The 20,842-nt window shown below is 29.2% G+C and overlaps 1 protein-coding gene across 5 annotated transcripts in view; it reads left to right on the top strand.

Moving 5' to 3' along the window:
- The window catches only part of LOC111030750 (glucose dehydrogenase [FAD, quinone]-like), a 28,093-nt gene extending 8,946 nt beyond the window's left edge, over window positions 1–19,147 (top strand). Inside the window, exons 1-3 of one of the 5 annotated variants that reach the window (XM_022310415.1) lie at window positions 11,434–11,684; window positions 16,882–18,361; window positions 18,491–19,147. In XM_022310415.1, coding sequence (XP_022166107.1) covers window positions 16,949–18,361; window positions 18,491–18,949 — 1,872 coding nt within the window. In that variant the 5' untranslated portion in view covers window positions 11,434–11,684; window positions 16,882–16,948 and the 3' untranslated portion in view covers window positions 18,950–19,147. The other 4 variants (XM_022310412.1, XM_022310416.1, XM_022310414.1 and 1 more) reach the window with 4 other exon arrangements.
- Window positions 19,148–20,842: the final 1,695 nt, after the last annotated feature.

Raw genomic sequence — 20,842 nt, 5'->3', positions numbered from 1 at the left:
AATTGCAATAATAGGTAATAATTATTAAAGCAATGATCGCGGAGCGTCCTAGCATTAGCTATCGACGGCCAAACGACCATAATAGCTTATTATAATAATACATTTCCATCATCGTGTCGTTATTGAGTTACGATGGTAGCAAAAAACATGAAAAACTCATGCTTTTGCATATGCGAAAACGAAACGGGACCGCACCATAAAATAGTTATGATTGTTAAATAACTTGTAATTATTGCCACCGTCACTTATCATAGTTTTCGTACTCTGTCGTAGCAGCATTCATAATATCGTCTGCGACAGTAAATTAGCTAGCTACTATAGTTAAAAGTCAAACTTTTAATTAATTATTTGTAAGTTGTGAACGCTTGTGCAATATGCGAAGCGGCTGTTGTTACACACGCCGAAAATGCATGCGATCAGTAAAATATATGTATTAATCTCGGGGACATGAAACATTTCTCCATGCCTACAGTGTTTTATAATTTTCTACGCTGCACAGTGCAACTTTCAAAATATTTAGAAACGTTTCAAAATTTTTTTATTGTATGATGCTATGCATACGTCGTTTCACGACGCAAGGTGTTGACCTGATTATAATAAACTATTTGACATACCTAAGTTAAATTTAACCTAACATAACCCCAAGGGAAGTATAAAAAAAAAATTAATTTTTCTATATGAAGCGGCCCGAGTGTAAAATATTATGATCTATGATCATAATTATTACTTATTAATAACTATATTTCAATACACGCTTGAAGTGTTTAGAAAAAATGATTCTAACCGTATTAAAAAACATATTATTACTATAAACATAATAATATTAATGATATGTTTAAAATATTTTTTTCGTTGGAGTTTTTGTTGAGTTCATATGTAATACATTCACTAATAATACTATATAATAATTTTAAATGACTGTTAATTTTTATCCTCATTAATACGTTATTAACAATATATATTTAAATATTATTATCATAATACATATGCCAACAATAAAAGTAAAACTTTTAGCCAAATTCTAATTGCAATGAATTATATTTATAATTTATGATGTTCTAATATACCTATTATAAAAAAATTTTAATAATATTTTATTCAAATTACTATTTTTATGTAGGTACTTGAATTTTCATTTTAATATAAATAATTTTAGTATGAAGTGTATGGAAGGGCATCTTAAATATCTTCAAAATGTGATGTAGATATTTTGTATGTTAATAAGATGAAGTACTTGAAATGTTGAAAATAACAGTTCTTAAAAATAATAAATAAATATTAATTAAAACGTTACCTATGTCAGACTGATAATTAAAAATCCTTTCTTATTCTAGGCAATGAAACTGTATATTAAACCCCACGTTTAACACACAGTCAAAGGCATACTAACAGAATGAATAAAATTCAAAAACTTGAAAAATAAATACCACACACCTAATCTACTAATAGAAGCTTACAACCAGACATCCAATCAAATACCAAGTACTAACACCGTCAACTTTCTAAAGGAAATATAATTATACAACATCGTATACGAATTAACTTTGATGTTAAACATTGCAATGTAAATTAGAACTAATACCCCATAGTAGCTGGTGTAACTGAGATCAATAAAAAATAAAAAATAAAAAATAATAATAGTAATAATAACATGATATTAAATGAAATGTGTTAGCCAAAAATTGAACCATCCAACTTTAATTTATTGTACCTAATGTTCAAATAAATTGCTTAAATATCAATAACAAAAAACATATAAAATATAGATACTCGCTTGATATTGACTGACTGACCGTCCCCGCCCACAATCGATTTTCGTTCCTATGCAATGATTTATCGTTGCATTCAAATTTAACACATCCATTATAGAGTGGCCCTTCTACTTGACATCTAAGTAGCTACATAAAGACCAGCGGCCATTTTCCGATCTTTTTTTTAAATTTATAAATGTCTGTCAAAATCCTTGAAAATTGAATGCAAGGTTGGTCGTCAATATACCAATTAAATAAAATTGAAACTACGTATTGTTTGAAATATTTTTTTATGTTCTGTCAAATATGGACATTTTTAAAATTGTAATATTAATATTCAACAGGTTTGAAAGTGTAATACCAGGTTTATCGGACATTTTTTTTTTTAATTCAAAAGTAAAAAAATGAGCCTAAATTCTTATTTTCATAGCTAAGACTTGGAAATTAAAAACAAGTTTTTTCATTAGTTGTTCATATTGATACCAACAAATTAATAAAATATAATATAAACGAACATTTTTTTCATAGATATTTTAAGTTCAAGTTTGGACAAAATTGGAGATTTAAACTAAGAATATCTATTTTGGTTATTTTATTGTAACTTCGAAATTGTTAAGTATAATAATATATATAATATTATACACCCCATCACATTTCAAAAATATTTTGATTAATTGTATAGCTATCTATAGTAAGTCGGTACTGTCTCAAAAGTTTATAATAGTAATGTATGTAGATATATTAAGTTGAGTCACTATCACTTGAAAAACTTGACAACTCAATTTTATTATTCTCTTGAGGTTAGGTTAAATTCGAATTAAATAACTTAAAGCGATTTTTTCTCCAACTTCGAGTTATCAAGACTTTACTGTATTGTATGTAATAATTAAATGTTGATAATATAGTAAATCTAACGTTTTCCTTAAAAATGTATTTCACTTGAAGCATTACTAATTACTAATACCTAGGTAGAAAAATAAAATTGCCATAATATTTCTTAGTAATGTCCATTAAGTTACACTTTAATGTTCAATGACCAATCGACACTTCTGTACGTAAGAGTGGTTAGCTACTTTCCGATTTTTTTATAAACGGTTTTCAACGAACAACAAACAATTTATAATAATATATTTCAAAATCAAAATTCTGGTTTAGTCGATTTAAAACTGTTGATGAGCACAAAAATAACTAAATATGAGCTATTCAACAATAATAATGCGTTTGTTTCAAAGAGTTGTGCGTGTGAGATGTATCTAATTACACGGAAAGAATTCTTTAACAAAAATGGTAGGTAAGTGAGAAACTGCGCAATTGTATTTTTTTTTTTAAACATTTGTTTAGCATAAATACATTATCACATTATCAACGACGAGGTTATTGTGGAAGATTAAGTCTTATATTAATTTACATTAAGAATATAAATTACTATACTAAATTAGTTGACCAAGATCGGCTTATTTTATAAACCCGACAACATATTGTGTATTATAATTAGAGTCTTTGCTAATTGCTGAAGGTCGTCGAGGATTTTTCGTAGAGTTTCGGTTTTTTATTGTATTTAATGGGTTTATTGTTGGCAGCCGAGAAATATGCATTTGACTGAGATGTGCATACCCCACTACGGTTATTTAGGTGAATATTCATTGGCCGTGAGGGGTTCGGCCTTTTGATATTTTAACCATAGCAATATGATTTTATGGTTAGTACATTTCCGGCGGGTTGAAAATAAAATGTCCATAATATATTTAAATTCAACAGTTACTACCTATGGAAATTTGAATAACATCATTGAATTAAACTTCTCCGGCCGAACGTTTCAAACCATAACGAATTTGACCCTTTACATTTAACAAATATAAAACAATATACATCATGCACAATTTAATAATACTATATCGGTGACGTTCGGCGCTCCTCTAATAACGACTATGATAATAATAGCGCCACAGTAATAATAGTTACCTATGTTGTGGATCGAAAACGGACAAATCGCGCTATTTAGTCGGTTCGTCGGTCGATGTTTAATGGATTATAATTATAAGGTATTAATATTAATAACGTTTCGTGAGAAAGTCACGTCTGCCTTAGGCCTCTTAAAACTCAAACACGTAAACATAATTCGCACAGCGTATAAGACACGAGAATCTTGTGCGCGCGTACATTACGTCATATTATGGATAATAAAATATAATATGTAACGCAAACGCGTGCCTCGTGTTTACCAAAAAGAACTTACGTTTATCCGTATGTAAAACAAATATTAATAACCAAGTTTATTACAAACGTGCTGCGAGTAGACTGCTTCATCGCTCGTCCATCCGAGACATGAGTTCAAGTCGAACATTTTAACTTTAGACACAATTTCGACGATATAAAACGATGTTTCGAGAACTTGAAATTATATATGTTTACACCCCTCGAGACGATGAGATTTGTTCGTTACTATGTAATAATATATGTTATAACGATGTTATTTGTTTATTAAAAAATATGGGATGGGCTGGGATATTTTTACGAATTTGGCACACTGTGTGTAAAAAACATACGGAGTAGACATAATACAATTATGAGCAATTAAAATATAAGATGATAATTATAATGTACGTATATTGGATAGAGAAATAACAAGTCAACACATAGGTGTAGACATTGTTCTGATCGGTGTGTATAAAAAAAAAACAATTAAAAATTAAAAGTGCGATATATAATACCTAACGATATATTACGTTAAAATAATGCAATAAATGCACAAAAATAATTTCAGATTCCATGTGGAGCGAAAATGAGCATCTATTGATTTACGGCGGTATGTCGGTTTTTTATCATCCTGTTTTTTTTTTGTCCGGCATCGCCTAATAATATGATAATAATATTATGTTGGTGGAGATGAAATTATATTCCTCGATAGTAGGAAAACTGGATTGCAATACGCATACACATTTCATAGTGGGAGTGGTATATTGGTATAATATTATATTTAAAAATTGATTGGCAATAATATATTATGATATGTTGTGTTTATTTTTGCTTTAGTATAAACATTATAATGGCTGGTTGGATTCACATTAGTTTTATGAATTTGCCGAAATAATTATTGATAATAAACTGTTGGTAATGGCTTTAATATGGGGACACAATTTTATCAGCAAATATTGAGGACATGGATAAAGTTATAGACACACAATGGATTCAATCCATGATGGTTGGTATTTTTGTTCCTCTTTACACTTTACTTACATTGTTTTAGTTTTGAATTATACATAACATAGTATTTTCATATTACTTATAGTCAGATACAAATGTAATAAATGGAAAATTTAATACAGAAACACAATATTTACTATGTATTAATGTATTATTGAGTAACTATTTTGATTAAATATTCGTTTTAAATTTTAATTGGGTTGAAGCATGTAAACTCCTTTAGGTACATTAAAACAGATTCATAATAGACAATCAATTGCGATAGAAATAGAACGTTTTGTCAAGCTTTTAGTCGAAGCTTTATTATTGGCAATCATCACAGCAAATACGTTTTATTATCGTTTGGACTTGCATACAATATGATATGCTGATACTTATTAATAAAATTAATTTAAAAAAATATATATAACGTTAACTTTAAATAGTGCGTTTTGATCAAACTCAACATTTAATAAACTAGATACAAGCACAAAACATTTTTTTTTTACTTTTGAATACAAAAATTAAACATTGGATCATTTTTTTTAAAATCTATTTTCTACCATTATTTCGATTTACTTACATCAATATTGAATGCACAGAAAAATAGTCTCTCAAACCCTCTGAAAAATATTTAAAACCCCAATAGCGCGTTATCAACAATGCATTGTGCAGAAATCATTTAATTCACTTTAAACGAATTTGGAAAAAAGTAAAAACAACAAGTATTTTCATATTAATATCACATGGACTATTTATCCTTGAAATACATTAATAAACGTACTAATAATAAGAAAATTATTGACCACTTTGTTCTAAAAATTACCGTTGAACAGTTGTCTAGATTAAATTCAAGGATGATAATTGAGCAGTCCTTTGGTATACAATAGTTTTAAATAAAAATATATTTTTCGAAAAATATAATTGATTTGAATTACTAACTCGAATATTTTAATTATTCATGTTACCTGCTTGTGTTCTACAAAAAGTATTTATTGATTTAATTAAAATAATCTACATTAGACAGTAATTAACCAAGTAGTTAGTAATATTCATACAGGTTAATTGAGTGTTAAACTCATAATTATACTTTAAAAGCGTAAAGAATACTTTTCAATTTAAATCTATGAAATGTCGATGTTTCCTAAGAACAAAAATCATGCATATTTTATTCATTCATGTTAATGTTTTTATTTTTAAATTTATACAATTTTTATTTTACAATATAAGATAATTACCATGACATTATGAAAATACACTCCATTGTTGATTTTCGAATCGATGTCCACATTAAAAAAATCTTCATTACATATTAATTTATCCAGTCATGTACTTACTTGTTCCAGCTCGTCACTCAAACTTTCTGAGTGACAAATATATTCTTATTTCATAACGAAAACCAATTAATTTCAAATACGTAATCTCACAATTAATTATTTTAACATGACGACAGCAGTATATGCGGCACCCGATAGAATAATTAGTGTTTATTTAATAATATTAACCATTATTAATTATTATCATTACGTATTGCGTACCTACCTTAATGATGTTTATTCGTTGATTATTTATTCATATAAATTAACTCCGTTCGGCCTTTTCAATAACGGTAATATATGAGAAATATCACTGAGTTAACAAATTTAACAGAACACATTGGACCTAATATTATTAATTACAAAATATAATAGTGTGGCCTTGGCACAAACTACGGTTGTTGGATGATATGTTGGTCATATTATGGACATCGTTCTAATTGTGGGAAGAATTTTTTTTTTTACAAAATTGAATAAACTTTATTTACAAAGAATTTCCAAAACGTGGTGTTAAATGGGATACCAATGTAAATTCGGTACATCAAACGTGGTGCATCCAAGTGACCTTCAATTATAATCTTCGATGGTTTAGTTGACAACATAGACTGATTCGCTATTCGCTCTTTTTATAAAAACAATTTTGGTTTACATGAATATATATTTTTATTTTTTTTATCGCATTGAATTTTTAGTAACTACACCTATTCTTTTCTTTAGTGGTTTAAAAAATGTAAATATACAACAGGAAAAAAAATGTTCCTACTTCCATAATAATATGGCCACTGAATGCGACAATAAGCATTTTATCAAGAACGTTATCAAATGTCCTAAAATACTTACTTGCCATGACATAAAAATAAAAGTAGATACCTGCATATTATATTAAACGTCTGACACAAAATTTAAGTTGTAAAAGTATTTGTCGGTCTGGAAGTCAATTATATTTCTCCTTTTAAGCAATTAGCTTGTTATAATATGTAAATATTTTTATTTGAATTCATTGTATGTTCCAACATGTTATATACTTATATATTATCAATCATAAATTACTCTACCAATTCAAATGGTTACTTTAAATAGTAAAAATTATACAACTCATAAAATATCAAATTTGAAAATCAACGTGTACTAAAATTATTATTATTTTTTTTTAGACCTGACGTGTTTGGGCTGGGTAAAACTTTTTTTTGAACGGCCGATTTTCGTAATGCTGTCCTTATTTCCATAGAAACGAAAATCAACAATAAAAAAATATATATATATTATATACAATGAAATCCTAACATAATATAAAACTAGACATTTTTCTATTCCAAAAATATATTATATATGACTCCTTGATTTTCCTTTGCAGAGGAAAAATATTTAGAAGGACGATAGGTACTTATAATATGTGCGAATAAATTGTTTATAATGATATTTACAAATCGTACTGATGGATATTATAGAAAAAAAAGTGTTAAGGGGAAATAGAATACAATATTATGAGTTATGACTATGATATTGAAAGGAACCGACGGTGACGCGCTATGGTTTTAAAATAAACTAGTTAGTTAAATTTAAATATTGTTTTTATTTAAGAGAAAACAACCATCGTCATCATATTCACTGGGAGTTCATCTTTTTTTTAAATGTTTTACATCATTGATATGGGTGGTATTTTTTTATTTTATTTACATATAGTAAGGAAAATAAAATAAAATATCAAATTGTAAATAATATTAATAGTAATAGCAACGATCGATTATATAGCTCATGCATCAAATTAATTTGTCCGATCCGAATCGCAGGAGGAAATTTTATTTTATTTTGGTTACATAAGTCATTTTGACTTATGATATTGACGACGCCTTGTTTATTAATACATTTTAAAACAACATGATATAATATTTGCTATGTATTTTATGTATTTATATTGCATTTGTATATAAAAACATGATCATCAAAAACATAGTAGTCCAACCCTCGGCTCTCAAAGCCTTATCTTTTGCCCCCCCCTCTTCAATGTGTAAATTGGAGTGCCAAATACAAAAGGTTGGATCAACATCAACTTATAGTAGGTATATTACAACCACAAGGTTAATTCTGAAGTAAAATTGGTCATACTATATGTAGGTACTTAGTTTGCTATACATAAATGCTTGAAAATTATGTTTTGCTTACTTGATATTTTAGTTGTTAATTTAATATCGCAGTACAATGTACAAAATGTAATGGACGACTGTTATGTGCTAATGAATTGCTATAATGTTGTATTAGGTGCCATGTAGTTTAAAATGTTCTTCCACAGCCGAACGGCCTACGACTAGAGCATTAACATAACTAAAATTATTATAATAGTACATTACTTAGCTTGGGTTAAGAGGACGTCTCACCAGCTGCATGTGTTGAATCCATCTTACAACATAGCAAATTATTTTCATTCAACTGAACCAATTTCGTGTTGTTAACTTTCATAATATTGATTTCAAATAGTTGCCAGAAAGTATTGATTGCACATAATATTTTAACTACCAACTATCACTTAGTATCACTTTATTAATTTAGATTTGTTGAAGTCGAGAGTCGGTTTTGCGAGAAGATAGGTTAAATAATTATCATTAATTTAAAAAATAATCACCACCACACTGTTGTGTTGATACAATCACATTACAATTTTATGTTAAAAATGTATTATTAATTAATGTTTAAATAAAAATTTTTGAATTTTTTTATTATTTAATGTTGATTAAGCTCCTATCCGGGAATGACTTAATATGTCCGAATTGATGTCATCAATGATATGGCAATGACGGACACAAGTCGACACTGATTGATAATGCTATTATAATAGCTGCTAGTTTATAAATATATTCCATAATTGTAACACAACTTTACTATATGAGCATTTTATATGATTCCTAGCTACATAATGACCTAAAGTGGCACAATGTTATTTTGGACTATTTTAATATTGGCCTTGTTTTATTCTAATATTAATTTAATAATCTTGCTGATTAGTAGATAGTAATATTAATACTATTGGAAGAAAATAGGTGTTTCTGTTTTAATCTCTTAAGGTACACTTGTGCCGAGTTGAATGAACGATCACTAAACATTTGATGAATCAAAAGTGAGCTAATGGTTCCAAAAAAACAATGATTTAGTGGCTTATGATTGATCCATTAAATTTTATTGAACCATTAAATTAATTAATTTTTCATGCCAACTGGCATATAATATATTTAGAACTAATTATTTATATTGCTACACGTATACCATCCATAATAGCTATATTTAGGTTTACTATTATAGTAGGTAACTTGAAAATTAAAAATCGTAAAACACTAATGCGTATTATAACTGTCTTACAACGATTCGTTTAATCTATTCGCACAAAGTTGGTTTTAATAAACGCAAATCGATGTAATGGTTTAATTTAGATAGATATGATGATGATAATTTTATTATATTTATACGTAACATTGAATGCCTATTTTTCTTTTAAAGTTTCCATCTTATAAGAACTTATGAAGAACTTTGCACTGAATGTTCAAGTTTTTTAACCCGATAAAAACAATTTATTTTTGAAAATTTAAAATTTAAAAATTCTTTTTAATGTTTATAAAAAGCTCAAAACAAGTCAAAATATTTTTTAAATTGCATCATAATATGTTGAAAATTATCATTTAAGCTTTTGGTGAAAATTCTGCAAAGTATCTACAATAATTAGTTTTTAAATTACAGTAAAAAAAAATAAATAGAATTTGTCAATAACTGGTTTTCCCTGACTCCCTGTTTTATGCTTAATTTAGTTTTGTTTTTCCCCGAAGCTTTTTAAAACTACTAAGAATTTTTACTTTTGACTAACCAAAATACCAACTATATAAAATTTCCTTATGAAGAAAAGATGCTGAAGTTGAAAATCAAAGCTTCTTTACTGCCCCCAAAAAATGATGACATACACAACATAAAGAAATAAACACACATCACGATTAAATCATTAAATTATCTTAATATGGTGAACGAGAAAGTACGCCAAGTAAATAACGACCAGAATTATTCATTTACTCATGATACCTAATAAACCAAGAATTGTTTTTTTTTTTGAGACGATTCGATATTAACCGAGTTCATGATAGAAAAATAATAAATATTTATATATAGGTATATTTCATAAATTTTATAGAGAATACTTGTTCCAAGAATTGAAATGAACATTTGGGTGTTTGATTTTTTTAAGACGTTCAATTTAGTCTAAATTCATTACCACTATCTAATATTATTGACTCTTATACATTCCACTTAAATTTGATTTTAAATTAATTTTTAAAAAAAAGTGTCAAACAGTGTTCGATGGACCAAGGCAACATATTTTTCAATTTAATATTCCACGGCCGTATTCTACACATTAATAATATAATGTGCGCACATTCGAAATAATCACTAAAGATGAGCATCAACGAGTTTCGAGTTAAATTTAAGTTAAAATGTTTATTTTATTTTATTTTATTATTCCAGCCTAACTAGTCACTCTGTTAGGTGTCCGTTAATTTAACTTGTGTCTTATTAACTTTAAAGTTTTTACACTAACGTGAAATCAACGAACTGCAATTACCTCACTTCTAGAAGGAGTCAAGTTAATTTTTTTTTTTTCAAATTGATTTTGTTTTCTTGACAATAAATATTTCAGGTAACGTATGGTGTGAATTATTTGTAACAATATTGTTATTTTTGTGTTGCCGAAAAACTTCAATGAAAACCATATCGAAACTGTGTCAACGCTACCTATAAAATAGTTTTAAGTCGATAAAACGTAATGTAGACTAGGTCGTTACACACAAGAACAAATCATATTATCTAATTTGAATTAACCTATCGATTACACTGCCGATGCTAATCATTATATCATGGCACCGGTGTATACAAGTGGCATGAGTGCAGTCAGATGGAAAATACAATGCATTAGAGAAATTGATAAGGGTTTCGAAACCACGTAAGATTAAAGCGATAAGTGATTTGTGATAACGATTGACACTTAAGCCATCTCGTTTCGATGGTGGGAACGTTTTAAAGTCGAGTTTGAGTGTCCACCAATCACCGGCCGAGTACGACCCCCCCCCTCCCCTCCGAGATTTTTAAAAAGATTTGAAGTCGAAAACCGTGTTTAAGTGTCATCGCCGGTGTAAGACGATACCAGACCGAGCAATTCGCCTTTGGCGGATTGAGTGCTAGTCGCATGTCCAGTGATTTTTCATATGTAATAGGTGTCAAGTCGAAAACCGTGTTAATGTGTTTAGCAAGTCAGTCATCTCAAGTGAAAATCGATTAACGTTTAACTTACTAACTTAGTCACCTAAGCAGGCCATCCGACTATTATAGGATCGTGGACAATATGCAACGGCATGTCAAGGAAGCAACCATCACCTGCGGTGGATTGCGGACGTGACAACGTGTACGTCGATTACTGAAAATAATATCTTATACGAAAAGCCTAAACAGCACATAATATTATAATACATAAAATCGGACCGGGTACTCATACTAATTATATTAATTATATTGCAAAATAATTCGCTTTACTTTTGGTATACGCCATACGGTAATTTGAATTAATTTTTGCCGAAAACATTGCGTATTTGAAAATGAAATCGTGTGTATAAAATATAACAATTTACCTACAATCGTTAAAAGATTCAAGTACCAACTTATTGTATTATTAAGTTGCATTTAACATAATCAATCATTATTTATTATTATTATTATTTATCATTAGCTACATTCAACCAAATTTCAACTTAAAACGTCTACAAAAATAAACGGTGTTTACATATTTTTTACATTTTATGGTCCCAGTGTTAAATACTAATGATGAACCTTGTATTACATTTTTAAGCCATTGAAATGGAACATTTTATAAATTTTTAACTAACAAATAGTTTGCACGTTTTCGTGATTTTTACAAATTTTGTCAACATTTGAATTTCGAATGTTTGTACAAAATAAACTTGTCTATGTATCTTTTTAAATAGTTTAAACTACAAGTTATTGCGAGTTTCTGGTGAATTTTCTATTAAATTTTCAAGTTATCGACCAAGCGAAACATTATACATGGTAATATTTCAATATTTTAATAATTTCACATGGCTCAAAAAAGTCAAAATATTTAGAAATTTACACGATGTGTAAGAATTAAAATTATAAAATATGTTTAGAGAGAAAAATTAATCTATCCAAAATTATGAGTATTTATTAGAGCAGAATGAAGGAATCGTTTAATAAAAAGTCGTTAATTTCTCAACCATTAAACTTCAGGTACTCGTAAAAATATTTGTGAATTTACAATCTTGTATTTTTTTTTAATTCCAACAATAAGAAATAATTTTAAACCTTGTATTGCATTTTCAAAACTTAAGTATGAATATTAAAAATGTTAATAATTATTTGTACTTATTAAAAGTGAAATGTATCTTTAATCTTTTTAATTGGAAGAGATAATATATACAACTATGAGAAACCTTGCATTCAATTTTCAAGGCTTTTTTACTGTGGAAAAAAATGTTTATTTTCAATTTACAAAAAAAAAACTAAAAAAAAAAAATCGAAAATATCAAATGTCTATAATATTATATAGCATATAAATGGTCGAAATAAATTAAAAATATTATAGTGTATAGAAAATGTAAATATAAATCATTGGTTGAAAATGTCAAGTATCTAAGCTTATTGGTTTTTTAGTTACTCCAAAAAAATGTAGTTAATTTTTTCCAAATAGTACTGGTTTTGCATAAAATTTAACTTTTTTTCATATTTTTTTCCCTGGTTATATTGAAATTGCATGTATTTTTTTACTTTGGAAATTTTCTTCCAGAAACCACTGAAACTAATATTGACATTTTTGGTGATACAATAACTTGTTGTCAATAAGTGTTTACGGACAAAAAAATCCAAAATTAACTCATTCATCGATAATCATTATTAAATTATTTATTCCTTGTTAAACTGTAAACTATAAATGGATACCTATTTAAGATTACAACCCAAAGCCAATGGTAGCCAACCGTTTATCATTAAAAAAAAGTTTTTACTTCCTTCGTGAATCTTAAAATTGCTGCTTCTTAGCATCTCTATACAATCTTAGTGTTTATTTACATTGTGAAATGATACTACTGAAAAATTATCTAACTATTATGGTTTATACGTTGATTATCTGTCCGTCAGTTAGTCATTCTTTCATTAACACAATTCAGCACAAAACTGCTCATGTATTGAGAAATTATAATATATTTTATGTAGGTAACAGTTCAAACATAATATTTATAATTATTTATTTAATAATCCATTAGTCATAACGAATAAAAAATCAATTATAATAATTTTAGGAAAGTGAAAATTTAAGCATATTATTATTGTAATTTATAAAACAATCATGAATACGTTTAAGCCACGAGTTGATTTTCTATTTTTAACAGTAATAGTTTTAAACATTTTAACGACTTATATTTATTTTTAATTTGACGATAGTGTAAAAATAATATACACCTATTGGAAAAACTGCACAGTTACATACACAATATTACGAAATTAGTCTACTGAAACATTCTTACTACTGTTTTGTCGTACCATTTATGACCGTTTAGTAATTATGCTTATTGTGATACAGTGTAAAAAATAAATAAAATGAATTTAAACAACTATAAAACAAATAACAAATTGTAACTAGATACCAGTTATCGTCCAGCAACTAAACGAAGGCTCAAACGCACGAGCAGTTCAGTTCAGTTAGTGGCGGTGAGCAACATTAGTGGTTTATCTCTCCTGCAGGTATTCAGTTCGTTTATTCATTACATGGTTATAAATGTTTAGTGATACATATGTATGGTAGTAAATTTGACATGAACGTTGTGTATTAATTGATAATATTGTTTAATGTGTAAGAAGAATAATTGAATTCAACAAAAATGAAATCATGTGAAATATTATAGTATAATATTATGTGAGGTGATCCGTTTAAGTGTCTAGAGGTCTACACTCGTAATTTTGAAAAGTTTTAACTGTTGCTTTTAAACTTTGAATTGTGTCATTGCAAGACGATATTTTTTAAAACTGTTATTGTCATAATTTTTTTGAGTTTTTAATTTATAATTCTAAACACACAATTTTATAGAGTGAGTACTGCGATACATACAAATCGAATTTCAAACAAGTAATTTTTTTTTATTATTAATTATAAGTATTTATTAAAATAGTAAGTGTCAGTACTACTGGAAAATCCTGGAAACGACCTTGGAAGTTTAAAATATTATTGTCAACAATTTTGAAAAAATCGTTATTTTAAAATATGTGTACCACAATATTTGATAATATGTGTTTTTATTTTCTACGATAACTCCAGTTTTTGCCATCCCAATTTATTTAACAGAAAGGCTTTCAGTATAAACATTTTTTTTTTAATGTTAATACTATTATTAAAATAATTATTTGGTATCACCTTGTTACCAACACATTATACCATCTATCCTTTGCTCAAAAACATATTTCATTGTATACGATGGTTATATCATTGAATTCAAAATTAACACATCCCATTCCAGTGTTTACTCAAATGACGAACTACACACTTGACACTGCACAACCGCGTGATTACCTCTGCTTCGCAGTATTTTTCTTTCTGAATAATAATAAATATGTAATTTTAATTATTTAGTACGAATGAATAGTAGAATACTATGAATAAAAATACATTATATAATATGGTAATATGAATACTCAATAGATTTTGTGAAATAACTAATTGATAGTAAATAACACTCTAATTCAATACAATATTCAGCTAGATTTAACATGGCTTAAAAACCAGTTTGTTCCATTAAATTAAAAAAAATATTGAAATATAATAGTTAGGTTAGGTTAATAGTTTAATTTGATTCTAATTTTTTTTTTTGCAATATTTCCTAAAAAAATTCCAACAATTACTATACCAATGAGTGTTTGTCCAAATATTTTGAGGTTAGATAAACACACTATTTTGTAATTTTAGTTAGGCATACAATTGTGAGTGAATAATAAAATAAATTATTGAATAAATAATTTCACTTTAACATAGCAAAACTTTATGGGTACAATAAGTTATAGGTACAGTTTGTTAATAACCATAATACATTTTCTATCAATTTATAAATACTTGTATGTTCTAAACTTTGATTATTTAAAGTATTTATTTTTAGAATTAACGCCAGTCAGCTTTTTATAAAATAGTATAATATACATAGAATTTAAATACAAAGAAAAATTTAAATCCAGCCCGGTTGAAAGAATATTTAAATCAAACAGCTAGTGAACCCTCTTTCTGGATCCGAAGAATATAAATACCACTAAACTTTGCCGCAAGACTAACTAGAAATAATATCAAAAAACAAATATCAGAATATATCACACAGATCATCACAAAATACAAATTAGGACAATTAAAAACAGAATGATGCAACCCCTTTCCCATGGTTTACCAAAATCAACATAAACTTAGAACTTGCAAAAAACAAGAAAAAAAACCACTTCAGAAATGTTTAAAAACCTTTTCAACGATCTCAAAAATAATTTGTTAGGACATATAAACTGGCACCATCAAAAGAGAGCAAGGAGTAAGAATAGCAATTATAGTCGACATAAAAATAAAAACAACATATAAATGACAAACTAAATGTTCAATCTTTACTGCTAAAGCCATCGCCATAATAACAGTTCTTAAACTTATTGAAAATTATTCACATTAAAGTTACATTATTTTTACCGACTCTTTAAGCACCATATACATTATCTTATATATATTGAATACCAACGACATTGTCACCGACATTATAAACCGAGTAAAAAAATTTAAAAAAACAAGAATGTCTAATTCATTTAAACAGCAGGGCATTTGCAAAATAAACGGACAAGCAGTATCAAAAGCCACCAAACAAAAATACAACGCAATATTAGCCTTACAAATAGAGAAAAAAATTTAATAATTAAATAGTTATAATTCATTATTATTGTATCGAATTTATATATTTAATGTTTACATTTGCAAAGTCTATGCTGTCAAAGCTATAATGGACAATCAAATAAATTTAAGTTAAAAAAAACAAAAAAACAATAACAAATAATAAAAACAATATAGTTTACAAGACTAAACTTGAATAAAATAAAATTACTTAACTAACCAAGTTTAGTTCAGCTTCTCCTATTAAGTTAAAAGGAATCTAATTAATAAAGTAATTTAAAAGTTATCGAATGTGTGAATTATAAAGGTTGTATTGATTTAATGTTAGATTTCCATATGTATTACAAATTGTTAGTTTGGCGTTCTCGAAGGTTAAAAATGGTTAATTAGCATTAAAATTATAAATTTAAATATCCAACTGATACCAAGAAATTAATTGTAATATATTATTTAATTTCATTAACACACCATGAAAATACTCCACGATGTCCTCAAAACGAATAATTTCGCTTATTTATAATACTAAGCGTTTTTGGTCGTTTTAGTTTACGTTGACGCATGCAAGTATTGTAGTATTAGGTACATTAATGCGGGCATAGATTACCACAATATTATTCGTTTTATTTTAATTTTCATAACGCTCATATAATTATGTTTATTTTTGCAGGGTGACATTTTACCTTGAATGACTTACAGATCAATTCATATACGCACGAGTTCACACTACGACAGACATGGAGGTATCGGCGTTTTTAGTATTCACCACGTGGCTCATTTCTATTCAGCAGTGTCTGGCATTAAATTTAAACGCACTGTCGTACCTTGGTGAACGTTACCGTACAAATCTTATACAATTTCGAGAAGACCCGTTGTTCGGTAATCGGCCGATACTCGACGAATACGACTTTATCGTGGTCGGATCGGGGGCGTCGGGTGCTACGGTTGCCAGGAGGCTAGCCGAAGTACCGGAATGGAAAATATTACTGCTGGAGGCGGGCAGACAAGAATCGTTGGCCACTTCAGTTCCGGCCATAGCCCATTATTTTCAATTTACAGACTTCAACTGGGCTTTCAAAACCGAAGAGGAACCGAACGCCTGTCAAGGCGTCGTCAACAAAAGATGTCTATGGCCACAAGGTAAAGGTCTCGGTGGCAGTACGATCATCAACAACAACATATACACCAGAGGCAACGTAAGAGACTTCGACCGTTGGGCTGAAGCGGGAAATCCCGGCTGGTCATACCGGGACGTTTTACCGTATTTTTTGAAAAACGAAGACGTGTCTATTCCGGAATTAAAACGATCTCCGTACCACGGTGTGGGTGGACCAATGTCAATAAGTTATTCACCGTTCAAATCGAAACTGGTTGATGCGTTTCTTGAATCCGCGCCACAAGTTGGTTTAAACGTGGTGGACTACAACGACCCAAATAGCCACGTCGGCTTTTCAAGAATCCAAGGTACGATCAACTTTGGAAGACGGGTCACATCGGCCAAAGCGTATCTTCGTGGGAACCTGACGAACTTGCACATCGTCGACGGAGCTTTCGTCACAAAAATACTGATCGATCCAAACACTAAGGTCACGCTGGGCGTGGAATTCGAAAAGAATAACAGGAGACGAAGAGCCCGAGCCAGAAAAGAAGTTATCTTGTCGGCGGGCGCTTTCAACACACCAAAATTATTAATGTTGTCGGGCATCGGGCCTAAGGAACATCTCGAACCACTGGGAATAAACACTATAAGCGACCTGCGCGTTGGTGACAACTTGCAGGAGCATCCTTCATACGCGAATTTGGCGTTTACCGTCAATCAGACAGTGGGATTAATACCCGAACGTTTGTACAAGCAAGGGATACGCGAGCTTTTCAATTTCAACGACGGTACTGGTTGGCTCACGACCATGGGCTGCGAAGGACTCGGATACGTGAAAACAAAATACAACAAGGATCCCGGCGACGTACCAGACATCGAATACATTTTCGTTCCGATGTCTCTGGCCGGCGAAGAAGGATTGGGAAACAGCCTGTTGAGAAGAAGCATGGGAATACCGGACAGTACACATTATGATTTGCACAGAGGCATATTCAACAAGGACGGATGGTCGATATGGACTATGCTCATGTACCCAGAGAGCACAGGACAAGTATGCCGAATATTATTATCCATACGCAAAACCTCATAATTGTTGTTTTATTCTGAGTGTGGCTGTATATCGTATATGCCTTTTAAATACTGTTTTGTTTATTATATTTTTTTTGTCTCGTGATTACAGGTCAGATTAAGGAACGCCAACCCTTATTCGAAACCATTGATAAGAGCTAACTTTTTCGACGCCCCCGTCGACGTGCTGCGTATAGTGGAAGGAATAAAAATGGTCATAGAACTCAACAAGACACCGGCTTTCCAAAAATTGGGCTCCACCATGAGTCTGCGAACGATGCCAGGATGTAGACACCTGACTTACGGATCGGACGCATACTGGGAATGTTGTGTAAAAAGACTGACCATGCAGATGCACCATCAGTGCTGTACCGCGAAGATGGGACCGTCGGTCGACCGAAACGCTGTGGTCAACCCACAACTCATGGTTTACGGTGTCTCTAAGCTAAGGGTCATCGACTGTTCGATCATGCCTTCGATTACTGGAGCTCACACTGTAGCACCAGCATATATGATCGGAGAGAAAGGAGCTGATTTGGTCAAATCGACTTGGCTGAGACCGATTAGTTAAAATTTTGAATGCGATAAGTATTATGCGTATAGTTTGTAACTAAATAAAAAGACTTAAACTAGTTATAGGTTAGTTATGTTGAAATCGATTGTATAAAGTTATAATTATTAGTGTATGATATCATTGTCTGCGATTTGAGTCAATTTCCATTGTTCGTTTGATTAATAATGTAGAAAGCTCAGTTAACGAAACTTGAAACATTGAAGTAATAGATAATTTTAAAACACTTTTGGATATTATACCTATATTAATTTATGATATAAAAATATGTAGATTTATTTAATTTATAGATTAGTGTCGTATACTACATAAATATTGATTGAGTAATAATAATCTATTTTATTAGCGATCATCATACGTCTCACATTTTAATTTTTTTTATACTTATGTAGTTGATGTTCCGCAAAGAAAAAAATAAATGTTAAAAATGTTGCTTTGTTTATAAACATGATGTATTGTACATTTATATTATTATAATTATTGTTGAGCATAATGAAAGTTCTTAAAATAAATTTAAATTAACAATCCAAACACGATATTTTTAAAAATTTAACATATTACTAAGACAAGACACAATATATTGTTGAATTTGTATAATACAATATAACATAAATATTCTGCAATGTAGACCATAACAAAATATGTGTATACATAATATTAATTATATATGTATTTAGTTCCTAAATAGTTTGACAGTAATTATTGGTGACATTGGCATTGTGTAGTTTTAGAAAGTGCTTACTAACAATATTTTAGACTGACAATATATTGACTAGAACTTGAATACATAATAATAATAATAATAATAATAATAATAATATATTGTACATTCGGAATCAGGATATTAACTACAGACAGGAATTAAATTTAAAATAAAAAAAAAAAATTGTTCGTCTCATTCCTTAGCAACAGAACCATCCTAACATCGTGCCAATGATGTCATCGAGTAAATATGCATAATATTAAATTCGTTGAACCACTGTATAGAATGTACAGTGGTTGAAATGTACCGTAAAATCATTTTCAAAACCAGTACTGCAGAATGTTGGATTCTGAGTCGTCGGCGATTCGTTATGAAAACTGTTAAAGCTAAAACGACTTCCTACGACAATTTGTTAAGCTCCTCGGGAGTCGTGCGCGTGTTCTTCAGAATAACTTACAGACCCATAGAGCATACATAATATAATCATTATTATACAATATATGTTACTACTAGATGAGTTCCACTGTAAAATTATTACGGTATTATAACGGTATAGCGATTGTAATCGTCGTTGCCATGTTAGTAAGATGTTATTATATTATGTCTGAAAAAGTGGTACAGAGTGTCTGAGGCGTGCAAAGAAGCTTGGAGGTCAACTGATCCGTTAGTTAACATAGATAGAGAATAATAGTATATAATAGCGGACACTTGCCAAAAAACCGAAGATGGTATAGAAAACGGTTGTTATTTTTTAAAACCAATTTGAAACGACTACGTTTGGCCCGGTGCCTAATTAATAATATTATGGAAATCGATCGAACGAGCGTCGCACACAGGGTCAACATAATATTATACTTTTTACTATTTCACCTAGAAGGATAAGTCACTATATTATTATTATTATTATTATTGTACACGGAACAATTAGCAAAGATAATAATTATTAATACGATTCCTCAAATTATTTATCATGACCTTTCGCCGTACCGCGATAATTACATTTTATTTTTAATTAGATACCTACGATAATACTAGCACATTATGCACCGACTTATGATACGCACGTTATCGCGATAGTAAAGTTATTACCTACTCATTTTTGCTATTTTAAAGTAAATATTTTTTTGGGCAGACAACGACTTTTTTCTGAACGTTTTTCGTAACGTTTTAACATTTTTTATTGTTTCCGT

This window comes from Myzus persicae, unplaced genomic scaffold (genome assembly GCF_001856785.1).
Source record: "Myzus persicae strain clone G006 unplaced genomic scaffold, MPER_G0061.0, whole genome shotgun sequence".
Classification (NCBI taxonomy): Eukaryota; Metazoa; Arthropoda; class Insecta; order Hemiptera; family Aphididae; genus Myzus; species Myzus persicae.
This window is presented reverse-complemented; position numbering and strand designations above follow the sequence as displayed.